This window comes from Artibeus jamaicensis, unplaced genomic scaffold, assembly GCF_021234435.1.
Source record: "Artibeus jamaicensis isolate MK-2021 breed Jamaican fruit bat unplaced genomic scaffold, CSHL_Jam_final contig_471, whole genome shotgun sequence".
In the NCBI taxonomy this organism is placed as follows: domain Eukaryota; kingdom Metazoa; phylum Chordata; class Mammalia; order Chiroptera; family Phyllostomidae; genus Artibeus; species Artibeus jamaicensis.
In genome coordinates, this window is record NW_026521850.1 from 3350106 (window position 1) to 3369271 (window position 19166).

General features: G+C 51.6%; 1 protein-coding gene across 1 annotated transcript in view; it reads left to right on the plus strand.

Moving 5' to 3' along the window:
* The window catches only part of MED27 (mediator complex subunit 27), a 163404-nt gene that overhangs the window by 45338 nt on the left and 98900 nt on the right, over positions 1-19166 (plus strand). Inside the window, exon 3 of the mRNA XM_037158551.2 lies at positions 12127-12257. Coding sequence (XP_037014446.2) covers positions 12127-12257 — 131 coding nt within the window. The remainder of the gene's footprint in view (positions 1-12126; positions 12258-19166) is intronic.

Genomic DNA, 19166 nt, shown 5'->3' on the forward strand with positions numbered 1-19166 from the left:
CTGGAGGAGGGGCCTGAGGCCAGAGTGAGCTGGTGCGCCAGGAAAGGGAGCCTGCCAGAGTGGAGGCGTCCTGGCGAGGTGAGGAGGGAGGCAGGGCCGGCTCTTCTCAGAGGCGGTGGGGGCTCGCTGGCTGTGGCTGCCCCATCAGGGATGATGCCGGAGTCAGAGGCTGCCAGCGGCTACCGGGGTGCCGGCTGGTGTGCCATTCTACCCACATGCCACCCTCCACTGCTTGGCACAGGCCCTGGTCCCGAGCCAGAGATGTGGGGGTCTGAGTGTGTTTTGAATTTGAGAGTGTTCTGGGTTATTGACAGGCGGTTCATTTACCGTGTGTCTCACTAACTTCTCCAGCGGGTCTGGGGCAGAGCCCTGGAGTCAAATACTGTGTGGCCAACAGTTAGACTGGTTGCACCGAGTGAGATGAATTAGGATTTAAACAGACTCCCATCAGCTCATGTCAGTTTTTGCTGCCACAGAGTCCTGGCACCTACATTGATGAGAACGCGTTTGACTCTCAGAACTTTTTATACATTTGTATATTGCAAAAACTAATTATGGCTCTGTACTGGCAGATTCTTGTCCCGTCCCCCCTGCTTGGGTGTGACACACCAGAAGGCACTAAGTGGGTGAAAAGGTGCACGTGTGAATCCACACACTGCAGCAGGCGGAGCCCTGGAGGAGAGAGCAAGGGCGAGTCTAGAGCCGCAGTTGCTGTTGAGCTGGAAGAGGCAGCGAGGGGGCAGGAGTCGGAAGCCGAGCCTCGAGGAGAGGCCGGCGGGGGCTGGTGGAGCCGTTCCTGAGCGGCGGCGAGCTGCGCTCACGTTTTCCAGGAGGCCTGGGGGTGGACACCTCTCCTGTCTCCTCCACATCCTGGCAGTCGCATGTGACTGCTCGTTACGACGTGAAAAGACCGAGCCAGGGTTCCCTCTTCACCTCGTCATGGGACCTTATGCATGGAGGGGGTTCCGAATCCAAATTCCTCCCACGCTCGGCCATTTAGTTATGATTTATTTACTTAAAAAATGCTTGTTGAGAACATGCTAAGTTCTGGAGAGGCCATCAGTGTAGTGGGTACAGAGCAGGGACCCTGGAGCCAGATTGCCCAGATTCCAGTCCTGGCCCTGCTACTGACGAGCTCTGTGGCCTTGAGCAAGCCGCTCGCCAGCTGTGGCTCCACCCCCTCATTTGGGGAGCCAGCGAGACAGTGCTGCCAACCGCACAGGGTGGCTCTGTGGGTTAGTGGGGTCACACGCATCAGAGTGCCACCCGCGCCCCCACAGTGAGTCCTGGGTATCTGCTGGCCGGTGGTGTTGGTGCTGGTTTTTGTTGCTGCCCAGGCGCTGGGGAAGACCCGACGTACGGTGAAGTCAAGGGCGCTCTCTGAGCCCTCAGCTGCTTCTGCGGAGCTTTCGTTCCAGGCAGATCTGCTTCTGAGAGCAGAGGACGTTTCTTCACGTGTCTGTCCGTGTCTGGTGCGGTGCTGTGCATCCATCAAGCCGTCCCGTTCTCAGCAGATCTTTGTGGAACTTCCTCGTGGGCCCCTAGCTAGACCGGTGGTCTGGCGTGAGATCGTTCTGACCCCCTTCGGCAGCGGGTTAGGAAAACGGTGCAGGTAGGGACGCAGCAGAGCACGCTGCAGTGTGCAGCGGTCGGCCTTGTGCAGGGTCGTTCGGAAAGGCTTTGGGACTGGCTTGAACAAGCTTCAGCTTCGCTCATCTCCTTGCGAGCCAGCTACTGAAGGGGAAAGGCAGCCTGTCCGAGTATCGTGGACAGGAAGGAAACGCCCCTGGGGCACCGGTTGCCCACTTTCCCACTTCTGGTCCCGAACAGGGCTGCTTCCCACACTCAGGACCTTGTCCGGGACGGGCGGTTGGCTATAGCCATGTCGTTACTGTCCCTTCCTAGACACTCTGAGCTGGCGGCCACTGATCCCCATTTTGGTTGTTTGGCTTGTTTGTCAGCACAGAAGGGGGAGACTTTGAGGAGGATCGCAGAGCACCGTGGGAGTCGGGGACTTGCTCTGGCCCAGGGCCCGTCCCCTTGCAGTCCAGCCTTCCTCAGGTCCATTCTAAAACAGGCCTGGTTTTCACCGGCTTGTCGCTGGGAAGGGTGTTTTCTGGGGCAGGAGAGGGGAGGTGGTTTTGGTTTTGATTTTTGTCAGGAGCAAGGCCTTCCAGTTATTGGCTTAGTCACCCCTGAGCTCAGTCTGATTGTTGTCAGCTCAGCAGCCTCAGCGTGTTCGTAGTTGTCGTTGACATTCGTTGAGTGTGTGTTTGTGTCAGCCGCTTGGCTGAGCACTTCCTGTATGTGACCCTCACTGGCTCCGAAAACTCGAGTGTGGCTTTGCTCACTGAAGTCCTGGGTCACTTTTAGAGTGATTGAGCAGTATCCAGGAGTGCTGTCATCCCCAGCGAGGGGAGAGCTGAGGTTCCGCCCACGCAGCAGCTCGCTCTGACCTGCGTCCAGGCCGGAAAATGCCCCAGGTTCTTCATTAGATTAAGCAGAGTAGAAATCACACCCGAGTCGTACTGACCAGTAGAGAATTCGTTCTGATCTGGGTCTCGTTTTAAACCAAACCCAAACCCACTGTTAGTACTCATGACTTTTGCTTTTTTTTCTTTTACAAAAGAAACCATAGTCCCATAGTTACTGAAGGAAAATCCCATCACGGAGGCTGATGCCTGCTTTGCCTTTTCTCACACTCCTGTGCAGACATTGTCAGTCAGAACTCAGACCCTGGAAGGAAGGGAATGAGGATGCTGGGGTCTGGAGAGGAGCTTGGTCTTCCAGCGCCAAGTCCAGCTGCTGCATAGGAAGCCCCCCTGGCTGCTCGTTGGCTGCCTCGAGGTTGTGCGCATGCGCTGGGCGCCTAGGTTGAATGTGGGCACCCTGAGAAGCACGCTCTCCGTGGTGGATCAGGAGGCGCTCCCCCTGGCCCGCGCCCGCCTGCTCCCCCCCCCCCCCAAGTTGCCTTTCACTTGGAGAGCCGGCAGGGTCCCCGCAGCCCTCACGCAGTTGTCCTTGACTTTACTGAGTTTCAGTCCCAGGCCCCGAGAGGCCTGCCCGTGCAGTGGACTCGCTTCCTCAGCTGTGCAGGAACGGAATGGGGCTTCCTTCTGCATGTAGCCTCGTTCTGAACAGCCTCGTGGTTTCCCCTCCTTCTTTTCCCTTTACACTTACCAGTTTATTGTCTGGCATGTGTAGGGTGACGGTAGTTGATGAAAAGATGATGGTTGTAATTGGTTTTGTGGAAAGTCAGTCCTCGCCAGCATCCTCGCTGAGAGGAGGTGAATTTCTGGGGTGGAGACTTGTGACCAGTGCAGGACCAGCTCTATCTGTGTGAGTGGCGCCCAGGGCCCTGTGCCTAAGGCTTCTGCCCACGTTCTCCAGGGTCCGTGAAAGGAGGCTGGCAACTCCTCCTTCCATGGGGTGCTGCACGGCAAGGAAAAGGCCAGAGGGAGTGTGCCGGTCAGCGAGAAAAGCACTCTGTCCGGATGAGAGCGGCGTGTTTTTCCTCTTGGGCGGCTGCAGGAACGGGCGCAGAGGGGAGAAGAAGCACCCGGCAGTGTGCAGAACGGCCCGTGGTGGAGGCGGGCTGTTTGACCACAGACCTCGTCCTACCCCTGGGGGCTGCGCAGCCTCAGATTCACCCTCCGCTGCTCTGAGGCACAGTGCCGAGGACAGCAGTTGCCCCTGGACCCATCGCCCCCAGGAGCTCTCAGCCACCAGGCTTCCGTCCTCCTGTTCTTGAAGGGAAAAGGCAGTCTTTGAGAAAGACCAGTGAAAACGGGTCTTCCTAAACACCGGCTCCCGTTTCCTGACCGTTCTCACAGGCTCTCCCTTATTTCCAGTCTGTCTGACATCATAGTCCTGTGTCTTTCCAAGTCAGGACTCACCGGGCCCCGTCTCCCCTTCTCCTTCCTTCTGAGCACTGTCTGCACGCGCCGCCTGTCCTCCTTTTCCCTCTTCCTACGGTGCAGTGCACGGGAGCAAGGGGCAGGGCCACGGGGGTCACTTGCAGGTGGGCTGGCTGCTGCGGGCTGCCCCGATGGGGCGTGGAAGTGGGCTGAGAGCAGAGCCACCCCTTCGGAACGTGGAAGAGAGAAGACAGACTCTCCGCCCAAATCTGAGCTGACCAGGGGGCACATAGGAATCATTTTTACTGCTCATAAAAGAAGCGGATGATAATCTAATTGTAATTTTATATTGATCAGGTGGGTCGTTTTTTAAAAACCACGTTTACTGGTTTCTTGACTGAAATCTTGTCAGTGACAGCTTGGCAGATGACTAATGCTCAGCATTCGGTCTCTCGATACGAGCTATAGAAGCAGCCAGTGGTTCTCATTTAATTCAGTTCTCAGTTCGAGAACTTCTGTTATTTTTTGAGGGGAGAAAAACTATTCAGGGATATATCTGTTGTATGGGAATATTCCGTTCTTCCCCATGCCTCCCATGGGCCTGTCTGGGCAGAGTGACACTTGGATAAAGGCCGTATGTCAGTAAACGTTTGACACCTCGCGGGTGTCTGGCCCAGCTCTGGGTGCCAGCTGATAAGAGCAGGCAGCGGGCCTCACAGAGGGCCCTCTCCGTAACGACCTGAATTAGAGACTTTGGGTGACTAGTGAAATGTTGGCATTTCCTAAGTATATTTCAAATTTACCAATGTTGATTTTCATAATAGGAAGTCAAGTACAGACTGCATTTTCATAGAGAAATATTTATAATATTACAGAACTTTAACATTAGAAAAGGCTTTAGACACAATTCTCGTTTTGCTTTTTTGACTGTTGGTCCAGGCCTTGAGTGAGCATTTAGCAAACTGGTGCCCAGCAGGTACAGCAGCGGGAAGATGGTTCATGGGACTGTGCTGACTGTGTGTGTGCCGGGTGGGCACTGGAAACACTGCAGGCGCGTGGTAGAGCGCACGGTTGTCCGCTCACTGCAGTACCCCAGAACCTAGTACAAGATAACATTGACTATAAAAAATTTATAGGTATTTTTGAGTCAAAAAAACAAACAAACTAGTACTCGGCATTTCTAGTGGAGGACAAAGGTAATTCCAGGATGTAGCATTTTTCCCTTTTACTCTGTCTCGGTCGGTAACGCGCATCCTGTGTGTGCTGGGAACAGAGTGTAGTGTGTGAAGGGGGAGGACGCTGGGTGGGTGCGGCCCAGCCCCTCCTCTCCTGGGAGCGCGGGCGCACAGGACTGTGGCGCTGGCGGCCCTCTTTGGAGGGCCTGTTCCCACCCACTGCCACCATCCTTTGATAATGTGGCGGGATGCTCTCGTCGCCGCGCTGTCAGACTTCTGCCTTGACCCTCTTTCAGTTTCCTGCCCGCACCTTCTTACTGGCCAGGTGGTCTTATGAGTCTTCCCTGCCCTGTAGGGCCAGGTGGGCAAATCGGTGGGAGCCCGGTCTGAATGTGAGCTGCCCGCCCGGAGATGGGAGACGCGAACGCCTGTGTCCCCTTTCTGTCTCCTGTCTCAGCGCGTGCTGCTCGGCTTTTCCTTTTTGCTTCCTTTTGTCGTCTTTCTCTCTTCACAGACCGTCCCTGTGAAGGTCATTGCCTCCATTTTTAGCCTCAGTCACAGTTCGCTTTGCTGGTGAATCTGCTCAGAGACATGAGTGCTGTCTCCTCCCACTGACTGGCATCTCTGACGTGTGGTGACACGCGTGCAGCTGCGGTGCAAACGGGCCCAGTTGTGCGGAGGGCCTATTAATAGAGGTGTGAGTTCTGGGGTGGCCCCCAACAGCACTGCTGTTTGAGAAGGGAGAGCACCGCCACCACGCTCCCTGCCCCTCGGGGCTTCTGCAGCCTGGTGAGTTGGGACAGTGAGGATTTGTGTACGGGGACAAAGGAACCCGGGTGGCGTCCAGCACGTCAGTGATGCTGTCGTTGAGCAGGAAGCACGGCCCTGGGTTGGTGTCCTGCTTGCAGAGTAATTGAAAGGCCTGAAACCCAGCTTCCCGATAGAGAACAAATAGGCAAATAAATTGGAGGCTTCCTTCTTATGGTTTATTGATGTTGTTTTGACCAGATAAAAAGATCATTTACCCATAAAAAGTCAAATCTAAGGCTGTTTTTCTTTTTAAAAAAATATTGGCTGATTGGAAATAGCATTAGGAGATAAAAGGAGGAAAGACACTAATGCCATTATCTAATGTTTAGATAAAAAATCCAAGTAAAACAATTAGATTTATGGTATTTTTCTGTAGCTGTTTTCCTTGGCACCAATGATACCAGGCAGGCCTGCTTGTTTCTCTCCTTAGAGTTATGTTCAAAAGAAGTACCCGAGCTTTATTATAATGCATGATTCTTTCTCATTAGCTGCAAACAAAACATGTTTCAATAACGAGGGGCAAAGGTCTTTGCAACTCCACGTGGTGATGAAGTGTTCCTGGGTTTGCACAAATCTTGGTTCTAGTTGAAAGCCTAATGGTGTAGGGGGAGCAGGGCTGTGTGAGAATTGCAAATTATCTCCCCCCACCCGGGCCCTTGCACACGTCCCCGCCATATGTGGTGCGGCTTGACCCAGGCGTCACGTGTCCTCGCACAGGGGCTGTGAGCTTTGGTGCATGCTGTTCCCAGCCAGGGGTGGCTGTTTTGGTCAGTGTTCCAAGAGGGAGGTGACTACATGGATAGCGTCCTTTCTTGTTGCTCTCGGGGTGCATTACACACTGTTCGAAGAGAACCCCTATAAAAACAGCCTGCACAGGCAGACTCCCAGGACAGTGGGGGTCTGTAAACCCCGGTAGGCAGCCGCGTGCCGCCCCAGCACACAGCACTCAGAGCTGCTGGGGCGGGGTGTTCCCGTTGAGTCTGGGTGTAGGTTTTCTGACGGCCTTGAGATTTCTGTGATTTCTAGGTTTCTTTTCTCCAAGTTTGTTTGTTTGTTTTTTAACCCTGAATGATCTTAAAACCCTAAAACAGTAAGACAGAGCTTCCCCAGACTCCCCGTGCTAGACACAACTAGGGGCAGGAAGGGAGAAGAGGAGACACCCCAGTGCTTAGAAGAGGTCGGCATGACGGGAGCAGCCGGGAGCCAGCGAGCACTGATGCCGATGCCACAGCTCACAGAGTGCAGCCCATCAGGGTCCCTGTCTGGGAAGAGGCGCTGGCCTGCCTGCTGGAGCAGAGGGAACCAGTGCCAGCCAGCGCCACCAGGGAGGGCGACTCAGCACACTCTTCCCACGGGAAAGCTGAGGAGCGGTGCCACCTCGGGTCACCCACTCTCTCAGCTGGCATCCCCTGTAGTGTAAAATGGGAGTGGGGGTGGCTTCTCCAAGGCCTTTTTCTCTGGCAACAGAGTCATCCTCATGCAGTCCCTGGGGCGCCTTTACCTGGACGCAGGTCTGCTCCAGGCATCAGACACACCTGCTTTTTGGGCAGTTAGAGGAAGGGGAGGAAGGGATTCCTTCCTGGCTCTGTAATGACAGTGAGCCACCTGCAAAGCAGCATCTTGGCTTTTCGAGACGCCAGTCCTGGGAGGACTGTCTGAGGGAGCCATTCTGTCCCCTGGACCGGTTACAGTGACAGGCCAGGCCAGAGCGCTGGTGCTCACCTGGCGGTGCACTCATCAGCTGACAGATGCCTCAGCATCGCCTGTGTGCAGGGCGCCGTCCTGGGCGTTGGGATGCAGAGTAATCAGGAGCAAGGTCTTCGTCCTCAGGGTCTCCCTGGGTGGCGGGCTTCACTGCTGGACCTGGAAGTATCAATGTGCCTTGCTAGTGTTCCTCAGAAACTTACAGGTGATTATCCAGGAAGCGACTTTTAAAAGTACATTGCACCATGCCTTAAGAGACCTCCCCTCCTTACCCGCCCAAGCAGTTTTCCGTGAGCCCTAGACAAGGAAGTAATGATTTTCATAGTGGCACGAATCAAACCTCAATTGATTTGGCTTATAAGTTCTGAGATTTTGGGGGTGTCAGGTGTCCTCAGAGCGGGACTCAGGCCTTGTGGCTCGGGCAGGGTGGTGCTGCCCGAGGAGCGGCTGTGCCCGGGCCCCAGGGAGGCCTGCACACACCAGCTCGGCAGTCCCAGGCCTGACCGAGTGCCTCTAGCCTAATTAGTCCTCTGAATGTGACCGGCATGAGGAGTTCCCTCTGTCATCTTCTCGGACTTCCGTCCATCGCAAAGCATCTGCACTTTTTGCCGATTTTGGAGCAGGCGGGAGATCACTACGGGTGTTGAAATTGCTCCATGTAGTAGAACAGTGTGGAGAACTTGAAGCAAGGAGACAGGCGTGGGGTGGGGGGCACGATTGCTCGTCAGACTTTCTGAACCCAAGATTTAAGTCAGAAACTTTGCATTCGATTTTTTAAAATAATTATCCTGCTTACCATTTCCTTCTAGTATGTGGTGTTTGTAATTGGAAGTATATTAAAGCTTATTGAACTTGGCCTTAATCATTCAGACTTCTTTAAAAACAGATTCTGTAAAGACCTAGGCTACCCAGGGGTACAAGGTTTGCTAACCTCTCCTGTGGAACTGTAGGGACAGCACTTCACTAGCCTGTGGTAGAAGCAGCTCCTGCGTGACTCCTTTAGAACCCAGACGAGTCAGAGTTCAGAGCTGGGGGATCCTGGAAGAGGGTGTGCCCCTGTTCTGTGGGGAGGGGTGGGAGCCGTGCAGGGCCACATGGCCGCAGAGCCCAGGAGCACGCTTCCCAGGTGTCATTTCTTACCCCAAGGCTCTTAGTCCGGCCAGGAGGGTTTACGGGGACCCTGCCTGGCAACACTTGGCACCTTCACGTATTTAATATTACTAAAGCAGCCTTAGTGTAAAAAGTACTCAGCAAATCAAGATTTTTCTAATTCTTAATAGTGTTTCCCCAAGATCCCTGTGAGTTGTTGAAGTTGTCCCATGTACAGAGGAAAGCAGCAGACATAATGGATTAGAAAGGGCTTTGGGCTGAGAACTTACAGAAAACTCCTGGGAAGCGAGAGAGACGGTCTCAAAACCCAGAGAGCCCTGAAATCGCCTCAGTGCCAGTGCTGAGCAGTAACTTACCACGTGGTGAAGACCCCGCCCCCTATGGCTCTATGGTGTGGGGGTTAAAAGAGCAGAACCTATTTTTTCTCCCGTTTTCATTTTATTCTCGTTGGTTAGTGCAGAGCTGAAGTTGGATAGAAAAATTTCACTAGGACTTTAATAAGTTGCTTTCGAAACAGACATTTGGAGCAAAGTATGTTCATTGAAATATACTTTTATAGAAAATATTACAAAAACCTGTAATTGGAAAAACCTATGGCAGTGTTTTGGGGGGCATGATAAGTTCCTAATGTTAATTTATGGGTTAGCTCTGAACTCCTGCTGCTTCAAAACCACTGGCTGAGTGAACGTTTTTTCCAAGAGTCCTTTTGGATCTAAACTGTTTCATGGAATGGAGTATTTGCTGCTTAAATAATGTATAAATCCAGTTGGACAGGCAGTGCCTGTCAGTTTTATTAACTTTGACCTTTTCTCCCATTATAAAGACGGTCTGGTAAATATTTAATGGGCCCTTATAGATCCTGACAGTCGGAACAGTGTTCCTGGAAACCGGGGCAGGGGTATGTGATTAACGAATGCCGCTTAGTCACTGCGAGTCAGCAGGCCTGGCTTTGGGAAGAGGGGCCCTTCCACCCACATGCGCCTTTGGGGTGCAGCGCGTACTGGCGCTGTCCAGTGGGGCTGAGGGCACGAGGGAGCCCTTTCAAAGACAGGCAGTGGCTAGCATGCGTTTCTGTTGTTCTTCTCCGTTTCTTTTGTTTGTTTGTTTGTTTGTTTGTTTGTTTGTTTGTTTGAACAGAGCTCAAAATGCTTCCAGGTGGGCAAAATCACCCTGCCACTCTGCACAGTTAGCAGGCTGCTTCCACCTCAGAGTCCGCAGGGCCGGAAGGGCTGAGCTTGCAGGGACCGAATGACACAAAGCGGAGGAGAGTCCGGAGGAGAGCCCACTCCTCCAGCCAGGAGGGGCCCCCTGCCAAGCCGTCCTTCCCTTTAACTCCATAAAGCCCCATGCATATTGCACTCATTGCAAATTCTGGTGGGGAAGATCGAAATCCAAGTAGCTGACATTTTGAAACATTGTCTTTCAAACTTGTACTGGCCCTCGCTTCCATCGATTTCCCATTTAAGAACTCTGTAGGAGAAAAACAAATTTGAGCAAAATTCATTGGTCTAAGATGAGTTGTTAAAACCAAATTATGCCCCCCTTTTCCACCCTGAGAGGAGCTCCATTTTTATTATGAATGTGATATATCTTTGTCCTGTATTGTGCAGCCATAAGGCTCCCGCCGCAAATCGACCACGTAAATCAAGAGGCTGTTAAAAAGCAATGTGGATGCTCCAAACACAGACATTTCGGCCTTACTGGGTGACTGGATATCTTCATTTTATAGCCACTTTCAAGAAGCAGATCATTTCATTTGGTTTTGTTTTCTTTCCTTCTCTATTTGTGTGCAGCCCAACGGCTGCGGGTGAGGCCATTTATTTTTCAGAACGCTATTAGCCTTTGCATCCAGGGCCCAGCCCCGTTTAAACGGTGGTCACCAGTCTCATTACCATGAGCTGTAATGTAGCTGACTCTGCAGAGGAAATCTGTCCTTTGAAGAGCGTTTGGGAAAGAAATTGATTTAGAGCTTCAGAATGAATTACTATTCGTGTGTTCAGTTGATTCTAAATACACGTTGGAAAGACCTTGCTTAATTTGAGAGAGGAGGAAGAAACATACTACATGTTATAAGTGGTCTCAGTACAGACTCTTAGTTTGGCATTTTCACACTTGAATGTTTTATTTACATCTGTTTAAAATTGGAATACCTTTCAAGGATAATTTTATTATAGACAGATTGATGACAACTCTTATCTAAAATAACAAAAGTATGGGATTTAAAAAGAGGAAGACAGGAGTCACTATCACATGTCAAATTGGATATAATTAGATTTTATTTATTTATTTTAGAGAGAGGGGGGAGGGAGAAAAAGTGGGAAAGAAACATCGCTGTGCCAGAGGAACATCCATTGGTTGCCTTTTGCACCCCACTCCACCCCCCAACCGGGAACCTGGTATGCAACCACGGCATGTGCCTGACCGGGAATTGAGCCTGCAGCCTTTGGGTTCTCAGGCTGGCACTCAGTCCACTGAGCCACACAAGCCAGGGCAAGGTGGGCTTTTAAAAAAGTCCTGCTTAGTTTAGAATTAGGCAGTTACTTTTCTTTTCCGATAGAGAAATTGAGGTCTAGAGAAGTAAAATGACCTAAGTAACCTCGAAGCTCAGGAGTTTGTCCAGGGCAAAGCGAAGAAAGCTGGCCCTGAGCCCATTTAAAAGCCTGCTGCTTGCTGACCCCCGTTGTATTCCAACTATATGTACAAGGAGTGAAATTAACTTCTTAATCTCTTCCTCCTCAACGCGTGTGTATCCATTTGTATATGTTGTTGTAAAATATCCCCCTGAGTTTATTATGGTTGATGCTTGTATCCCAGCCACTGAAAACAGTGGCCCAGTGCTTCCGAACCCTAACTCTCTGGGGTGTTCGAGTCCGTCTGTCGGCAGCACTGCGCTCCTGCCTTACTGTGGTGCTACGAGCTACGAGTTACCTGGTTTTTATTATACATAGGACACGACAGTAGCAAGAGTTCCCAGAACTAATTTATCTTTAGGAATGAATGGGTCTTCTTATAAAAACGGCATCAGCTTTAAAACCATTTACATAAAGTATATATGAATAGTAGTAAATAATAAAGTAAAAGTTACTCTAACTTTTATGACTTAGAAATACACTGTTAACATTTTAGAGAGCACCTATTAAAGCATTTCTCTGTTTATAGTGTAACCTGTTTGTTTTCTTTTTTCAATTCAACAAGATGAAGTAAAACTCGTTTTTGTATCTAACCAATTTCCCAGCTTTTGTTGAGCATTTAGGTGGTTTGCAGCCCTTCATCATTATGTAATGCTGTGATGAGCAATTTTGTCCATGTTGCTTTTCCTGGTTTTCTGATCATCTCCTGAATGCCTTCCTTGAAGGGGAAATGCTAGCAGGCACGTTTGAAGTGGTTTAAAATGTTGCAAAGGGGTGACATGTACGAGCCTTGGCCCACCTTTCCCAAACCTCACTTTCTTCCCCTGTTGTTCCCTGCAGCTGCAGTACCACGCCGGTCTGGCATCAGGCCTTCTGAACCAACAGTCCCTGAAGCGCTCTGCTAACCAGATGGGAGTCTCAGCGAAGCGCAGGCCGAAGGCCCAGCCCACCACTCTAGTCTTACCGCCTCAGTGAGTAGCGGGTGCAAGCTCTCCTTTGTGCTTGCCTCTGGCTGATGAAAAGTTACTTTTTGCCAGTTTGGTTTTTTCTTTCAAAAAAGTATTTGTTAAAATTAGAAACCTGGAACATAGGTAACACTTTACGTAGATCTTAAATGCAGCAGTTATAATACAGGTCATAGTTGACGTGTTCTGTGTGTGACTTTTCCACCTGGGACTTTAAGATTCCTTCTAGCGCATTCTTTATTTCCTTGTCATATCCCCTCAGCAGGCAGCAGCGGGTGAGTACAACTGTCCTTTCGGACAAACGGGACACCCAGGGAGCACGCTGGGACGAACGAGCTGCAGGCTAGCTGCAGATCCCTGGACGAGCCGGCATTGGAGTCGGTGCTGGGCTCACTTGTTTCTGTTTATGTTTTTTAAATAGGAGTACGTGTGTCCTTTTTCAGTAGGAGAGAGAACTGTAAGGTTCATAAAGCGTACGGCTTGATCATTTTTTACGGCTTGATCATTTTTTACGCGGAGAATAATGTTCCCCGCGTGAGCCCACCCAGATCGAGCTCCGTGGCCCCCACTGCCCAAGTCCACTCGGAGCTCCCTCTCCTGTTCACAGTGTGCACATGAGCCCTCTGCTCTCCCCTCATTCGACACTGTTCCAGCTTCGTTCTTCATCTCAGCTGTCCTTGAACTTCATATTAATGGATCACACATGTAATCTTTTGTATCACTCTTTTTTAAAACTTAACACATCTGTTAGACTCATCCAGGTTGGTCTTTTTTTTTTTTTAATTAATTGCCAAGGAGTACTCCTTCTAAAATGTCACAGCTGGTCCGTTCATTTACCTCGTGGGTTATTTTGTACCGGGAACCCTCAAGGATGAGGACCAAGGCTCTCTCAGTGCCGTGGAGCTAGAAAGGCGGACGCGGCCGTCTCTGCAGATGGCTTTTCTCTCAGCACGCATGCGCCCCTGAGAGGGGCGGAGCTCCCGCCGGCTGGTGTGGACTCAGGCACATTCCCTGTGTCCTCCTGCCCTTCCAAACAAACGTATTTTATTTACATCCTCGGTTACAAACCACGTTTAAAAGTGTCCAGTCCAAAGGGATGTTTGCAGATGAGACACACTTGTTTGCCTTCCTTTGTTTTCTATTTGATTAGCAAATATTTATTGTACCTACTATTTGCCAGGCACTGTCCTAGGCTCTGGGGATAAAATCATGAGCGAGACAGACGTGGTCCCATCTTCCTGAAGCTTTTTGTTTACTGGGGAAAAGGAAAATAAATAAATAAATAAAAGCACCGCCGAACCCTGGCTGTTGTGGTTCAGTTGGGTGGAGCACCATTCCGTAAACTGAACAGTCACCAGTTCGATCCCTGGTCAGGGCACATGCCTGGGTTGCAGGTTCAGTCCTTAGCTGGGTCGCATATGGGGCAACAGAGGGATGTTCTTCTCTCACGTAGATGTTTCTTCTCCCCACCCCTTTCTAAAATCAACAAGCATGTCCTTGAGTGAGAATAAAAAATAAAGCACCTCTAAACAAATTAATCCATACAATACAGTAATATCTGGTTATGGTTGGTGCTTAAGAAGGGACCGTGTAGGCATGGCAGGGGGACACTGTGTGAACCGGGCAGTTAAAAGCAGGCCTTGAGGCGGTGACATCAGGTGGAAACATGGCAGGTGTCGGGAAGAGTGGCCGGGGAGGGCCCGGGGACCTTGTCTCTCACCAGGGGACACTCTTTGATCCCCCCTTTGGTGATTTTCAGGCCTTCTTCACAATTAATGTTGGCTTCCAGGATAGGATGAGCATGACCAACCAGCCTCCTTCATCCGCTGCGGACACAGGGGCCCCGGGTTTCAGAGACGACAGGGGCTTGTTTGAATGAGGTGGGACCGGTCTTCACCGTTCGGCAGAAAGCTTCTCAGGGAACATCCCTGTGTCTGTTGTGTCTCGTGTGACGATGTGGCGATTCTACGAGACTCAACTTCCAGCTCTCTGAAGGCTAATGAGCCCTGTAACTTGTCACTTCCCTGCATGGACTGTCTGCCGAGGCAGGACGCTCGGCGAGAAGAGAAAGACTTTCTAACGGCCCCATAAGACCGGAGCCAGAAAGTGTGTGCTGCGAACTCTCTCTTGACAAAAGTCAGCGCTCAGTCCATCTGTTCGCCATTTGTTCATTTGCATTGGCTTGAAACCTGTTTACAGGTGACACGCTATTATGAGGACACTTAGAAACTATTTTAAGCAGCAAGGTAATCAACAGACTCTGTTCTCATGCCAGGAAAAAAAAGAGAGAGAGGTGTTCACAACTGTCATTATAAATTTATAATAAATCACTCAAAACACTTAGTTTCAAAGAGAAAAGTGGTTGCTGTGTGCTAAGAATACAGCATGGAAATGATTTTCTATACTAGGGAGCCAATTTCCTGTGAAAATTGACTGTCGCCTGTTCGCATCATTGAGCTCTCGGGCGCGCGCAGTCCTGGAAGCCTCTGTAGGCCACTGTCCCGCAGGCGGGGTCTACACCTGACGGCGCTCGTGCGCGTGCGCGGAGTGTCTGCTACGTGCCGCTTGCTGACACCAATACCGCACAGCGGCTGGCTTCATCAGATGGTAAAAATTGCAATTGGAGAGGGGCCACTAGTAATATATACATTATTGTAGGTGTTGGGGGAAAAGACGACAGAAAAGACAAAATAATACTTTCACCCTGAGAAGGTTATTGTTAAGGTTTTGATGAGTATTGTTTAGACTTTTTTCTATGCACAGGTAATATATAATTTTTTTAAAAATTTAAAAAATTTACTTAGAGGGGAAGAGAGGTAGAGAGAGAAGGAGAGAAACATCAGTGTGTGGTTGCCTCTCCTGTGCCCCCTACTGGGGACCTGGCCCACAATCCAGGCATGTGCTCTGAGGGGAATTAAACCCGGGACCCTTTGGTTCACAGGCCAGCACTCAGACCACTGAGCCACACCAGCCAGGGCGTAATATATAAATTTAAAAACAAAAAAACCCTCCAAACTCCAAAAAGGATTGTATCGTCATATCATTCTGTATCATGTCTCAGTATTTATTGGGTGTAGTTGTTAGATTTTTAAAGTAGTATAATTTGATCTGTGGGATATTTAAATTTGTGTATTATATTAATTACCCATATTCTGCTTGTATTCTGTCGAACACTACTTACAAAATTTTATAACAGGCATGCATAAACATAATATAACTTCGTCATTAGGAAAAATCCCTCGAACTCCCTTTCGCAACAACACCTAAGTCCTTCGGGGTTCGCCACGTTGCTTACTCGTCGCTGCACAGCAGACCACCCCCACCACCTGGCGGTTTAACGACGGGGAACATGCCCCTCCACTTGCAGTGCGTCTGGAACCGGAAACGGCTTGGTTTCTGGCGGCTCCTGAGATTGTGCTCGGGGCTCAGCCAGGGCTGCAGTCGCCTGAAGGGTGGACTGGGAGCAAAGGCCACTTCCAGGGTGGTGCACTCGTGGTGCTGGCCGTTGATGGGAGACCTCTGTCCCCTCCAGAGGGGCCTGTCCACAGGGGGCTTGCGCATCCTCCTGACTGCAAGTGACCCCTCCCTGAGCACATGAGCTGAGAGCACGAGAGCCCGGCCGAGCCTCCAGCTTTCTCCACACCAGCGCTGCAGGATGCCGGCTCTGCTCCATCCAAGAGCCAGAGGCTTTCTGCACAGGCTGTGGGGCTCCCAGGAGTGGGTTTACCTCTCAGCGAGCGAGGAGCAGCGGCTGGGCCCTCGCTCGCCCTGCCCTGGGTCTGCATGGTGCAGTACCACCACCAGCTCCACCTGCGTGTGTAAGACCACAGGCACAGCAGCAGTGCAGGCCGGTTGTGCAGGGCGTTGCTGTTAAAATGCAAGACTCACCTGCGTTCCCATCGGATTAGTGGTGTGTGGGATTGACGACATCTGTCTCCCATCCAAAGAAGCCTGTGAGAAGACAGACGTGTTCACGTCACAGGTCTTTATCACCTACTAGCTTCCAGAGGGCACTGATGAAGGGCTCACCGCCCCTTTCCTGAGTGCACACATGAGGTCGTCTGCTGAGGGGCGCAGTCGTTCTCGTGTGGGAGCTGCGTGCCCGGTACTGGGTACCCTTGTTGGGTTCCCCACCCTGATGGGGTTGCCATCAGTCTGGACAGGGGCTGTCCTGTGCGATCTGCCAGTTGCATAATGAGATGTCCTTTAATTTATGTCAGATGTAGGTCTCTTCGGTAGAGTCTCAACTTTATGATGCACTGTTGATGTGCTCTGTGTTGACACGCGAGATGGGCTTCACTCGGTGCCGCCATGCCGAGCGGCCTGGGGACCCCTGGCTGCAGCAGCTCTGCTGGGTGAAACTCTGGCCTTCACCGGCAGCAGAGGTGACAGCCCTTCCGTGTTCTGATTCTGCACACATAGATCTCATTTATGCAGACGAGAGAATAAAAAATTGTTTGACGGAAGAATTATTTTCTTAAATATTACCTTCATCCCCTGGAAGTTGTGGAGATGGGCTCTTTCTTCCTATCCCATTATCTTTGGTGGAAGGGTCCTCCCTGCTATGTCAAGGGCATGTCTCTTTCGCAGGCTGCCTCCTGCCTGGTCACCGGAGGTGCTGTCGGTGCTCCCAGCCGAGCACAGCCCTCTGCTTGCCCACGAGGCTCAGTCCCTCCCCCCTACCCGGAGCCACCTCTGCATCTGCCTCCTTTCTCTGCATTGTCAGAATTCCCCTTCATCCTGGGTCAGTCCCGGTGGGACGCCCACGTGCTTACTCAAAACCCCTCTCCTGGAAGCGCGCCCAGTTTTCAGAGAGAGAGGAAGGGAGAGAGAACCTTGGATGTGAGAGAGAAGCGTCTATCAGTTGCCTCTCATATGCATCCAGACCAGGGATTGCACACGTTTGGACCTGGGACCGAACCCACGACCCAGGCACGTGCCCTGGCCAGGAATAGACCCTGCAGCCTTTTGGTTATGGGACGATGCTTCAACCAGCTGAGCCACACCAGCCAGGGCTCTGCTCTCCTTTTTACAGAACTCTGAAACAGTTGACTGTGCTCGGCTGCAGTTTCTTGACCACCCCAGGCGACCACTGTCCGATTTCTGTTCCTGTTCCAGTACTCTGCACAAGAAGTTTTCTCTCTGGCCTTGGCTCCGCCCGATGTTTCGGAGAGTCATTCATGTTGTACGCGTCGGCAGTCTGTTTCCTGTTCTCACCGAATGGTGTTCCCCGGTGTTCTGGGAGCCCCCCCACCCGTGGCGCTGTTTGCACACTCCCGTTGGCGGCAGCATCGGCTCCAGTGGCCTCGAGAGTGCAGGGCGCCTGCACGTCCTGCTCCTGGGCGACCTGCCTCAGGTTTGAGCAACCATAACACTGAAACTGCGTGCAGGGACAGGTGCTGCTGGGAAGAAACCACCAATCGCGGAGGTGACGGGGATGGTGGCAGCACGCACGTCCAGGGGGCCAGTGTGTGAGCGGCAGATCGCCTTTGTCGTGGCCACTGATTCAGTCCGGGAGTTGAACTGAGAGACTCATTTTCTCCACTGCCTAGCACACTGATTTCCAACAGACCACCCCCTGGAAGTGACACGTGGTGCTCCCTCAGGTGACTGGGTCCTTCCGGGGGTGGAAATGCTGCTGCTGTGCCTGAAAGGCAGAGGCTCGGCCTGCCCTCTGCTTCCCGTGAGACCGGAAGGGGTCACAGAGAGCAGAGCAGCGACGTCGTCCAGTCCTGGGAGGTGGTGACAAATGAGGGTGTGGCTGTGGCTTTGTGAACGAACAAGCAGACACCGGGCAGGGTGAGGTGCATGAAGCCTGCGCCTCTTCCTGGTCATCGCGTCGTCCTCTCTGCGTCTTCAACTTTCAAGGCCACCTACTGGGAACCGTCCTGGGCCACGCAGACCTGAAACTGCCACTTCCTCCGGCTGCTCCGCCATTGCAAACGCCCCATACGGGTGGCACTCAAATGGTGGCTGTGAACACGCTTCCTTCAGGGGCCTGGTTCTCCTCTCGTTACCGGGGCTTTGTTTGGCCCCCGAGGATCTCGATATTTTACTGAGGGGAAACTTTGTTGCACGTCGATAAGTCAGTAGTTTGGCGTCGCTCTTCCTCGGGGCCCAGTTTTCCTCTGAGCACATGACAGGGAAGCAGCCCCGAGTGGGAAGCAGGCTGGTTCTCTGCCCCAAGCTTCTAGAAAACAGCATCGTTTCCCGAGTCCCCTCTCCAGGGGTGCTAGTGGCTCAGGGAGACACCTCCTCCCCAGCTTGGGCTGCTGAGCCTGTACGGAGTGTCCCTGAAAGGAAACAGAGACCTCTGCAGCTGTAAATTTCCTGAGTTTTAGAAGAAGTCATCAAAACTTGGGTAGAAGTTCACCAAATCCTTCTTTCCCCAATTGGCAAGTGTTAAACAATAATATTCATTAAATACCACTGAGAGGCTATGTAATAAAGAAATAATCCTTGGCCTTGGTGGCTGTAACTCTCCAGAAGAGTTGAAATTGAGAATATAATTAAAGATTAAAACATTGTTTGCATTCTAGAACATGGAGAAATCTTCCTCTCCATTGTGGGACCACGTTAATAAGGAAGAGATCAGTTTCCAATAACCGACCCTGCAGAGCTCGCTTATTAGCAGCCTGTGTGAGCTTCTGCTCGGTGCCGCTCTTGCCTTTTTCCTGCAAGACTGACACTGTCTCCAGGAACAGCGAGGGAGACCGGCTGTGTTCGCACAGGGCCCGCCAGCCAGCCAGGGCCACATGACCACGGGCCTTCGGCCCTGGGACTCTCTGTTAGCTGTGGCCGGTGTTTCTGTGCAGGGTTGAAGTGTGGTAGGAACCAGGGTACCTAAACACTTTAAGTTTTGTAACTGTGGCTGGGAAAGCGGGGAGAACACTGTAGAATGGTGTCACACCATCC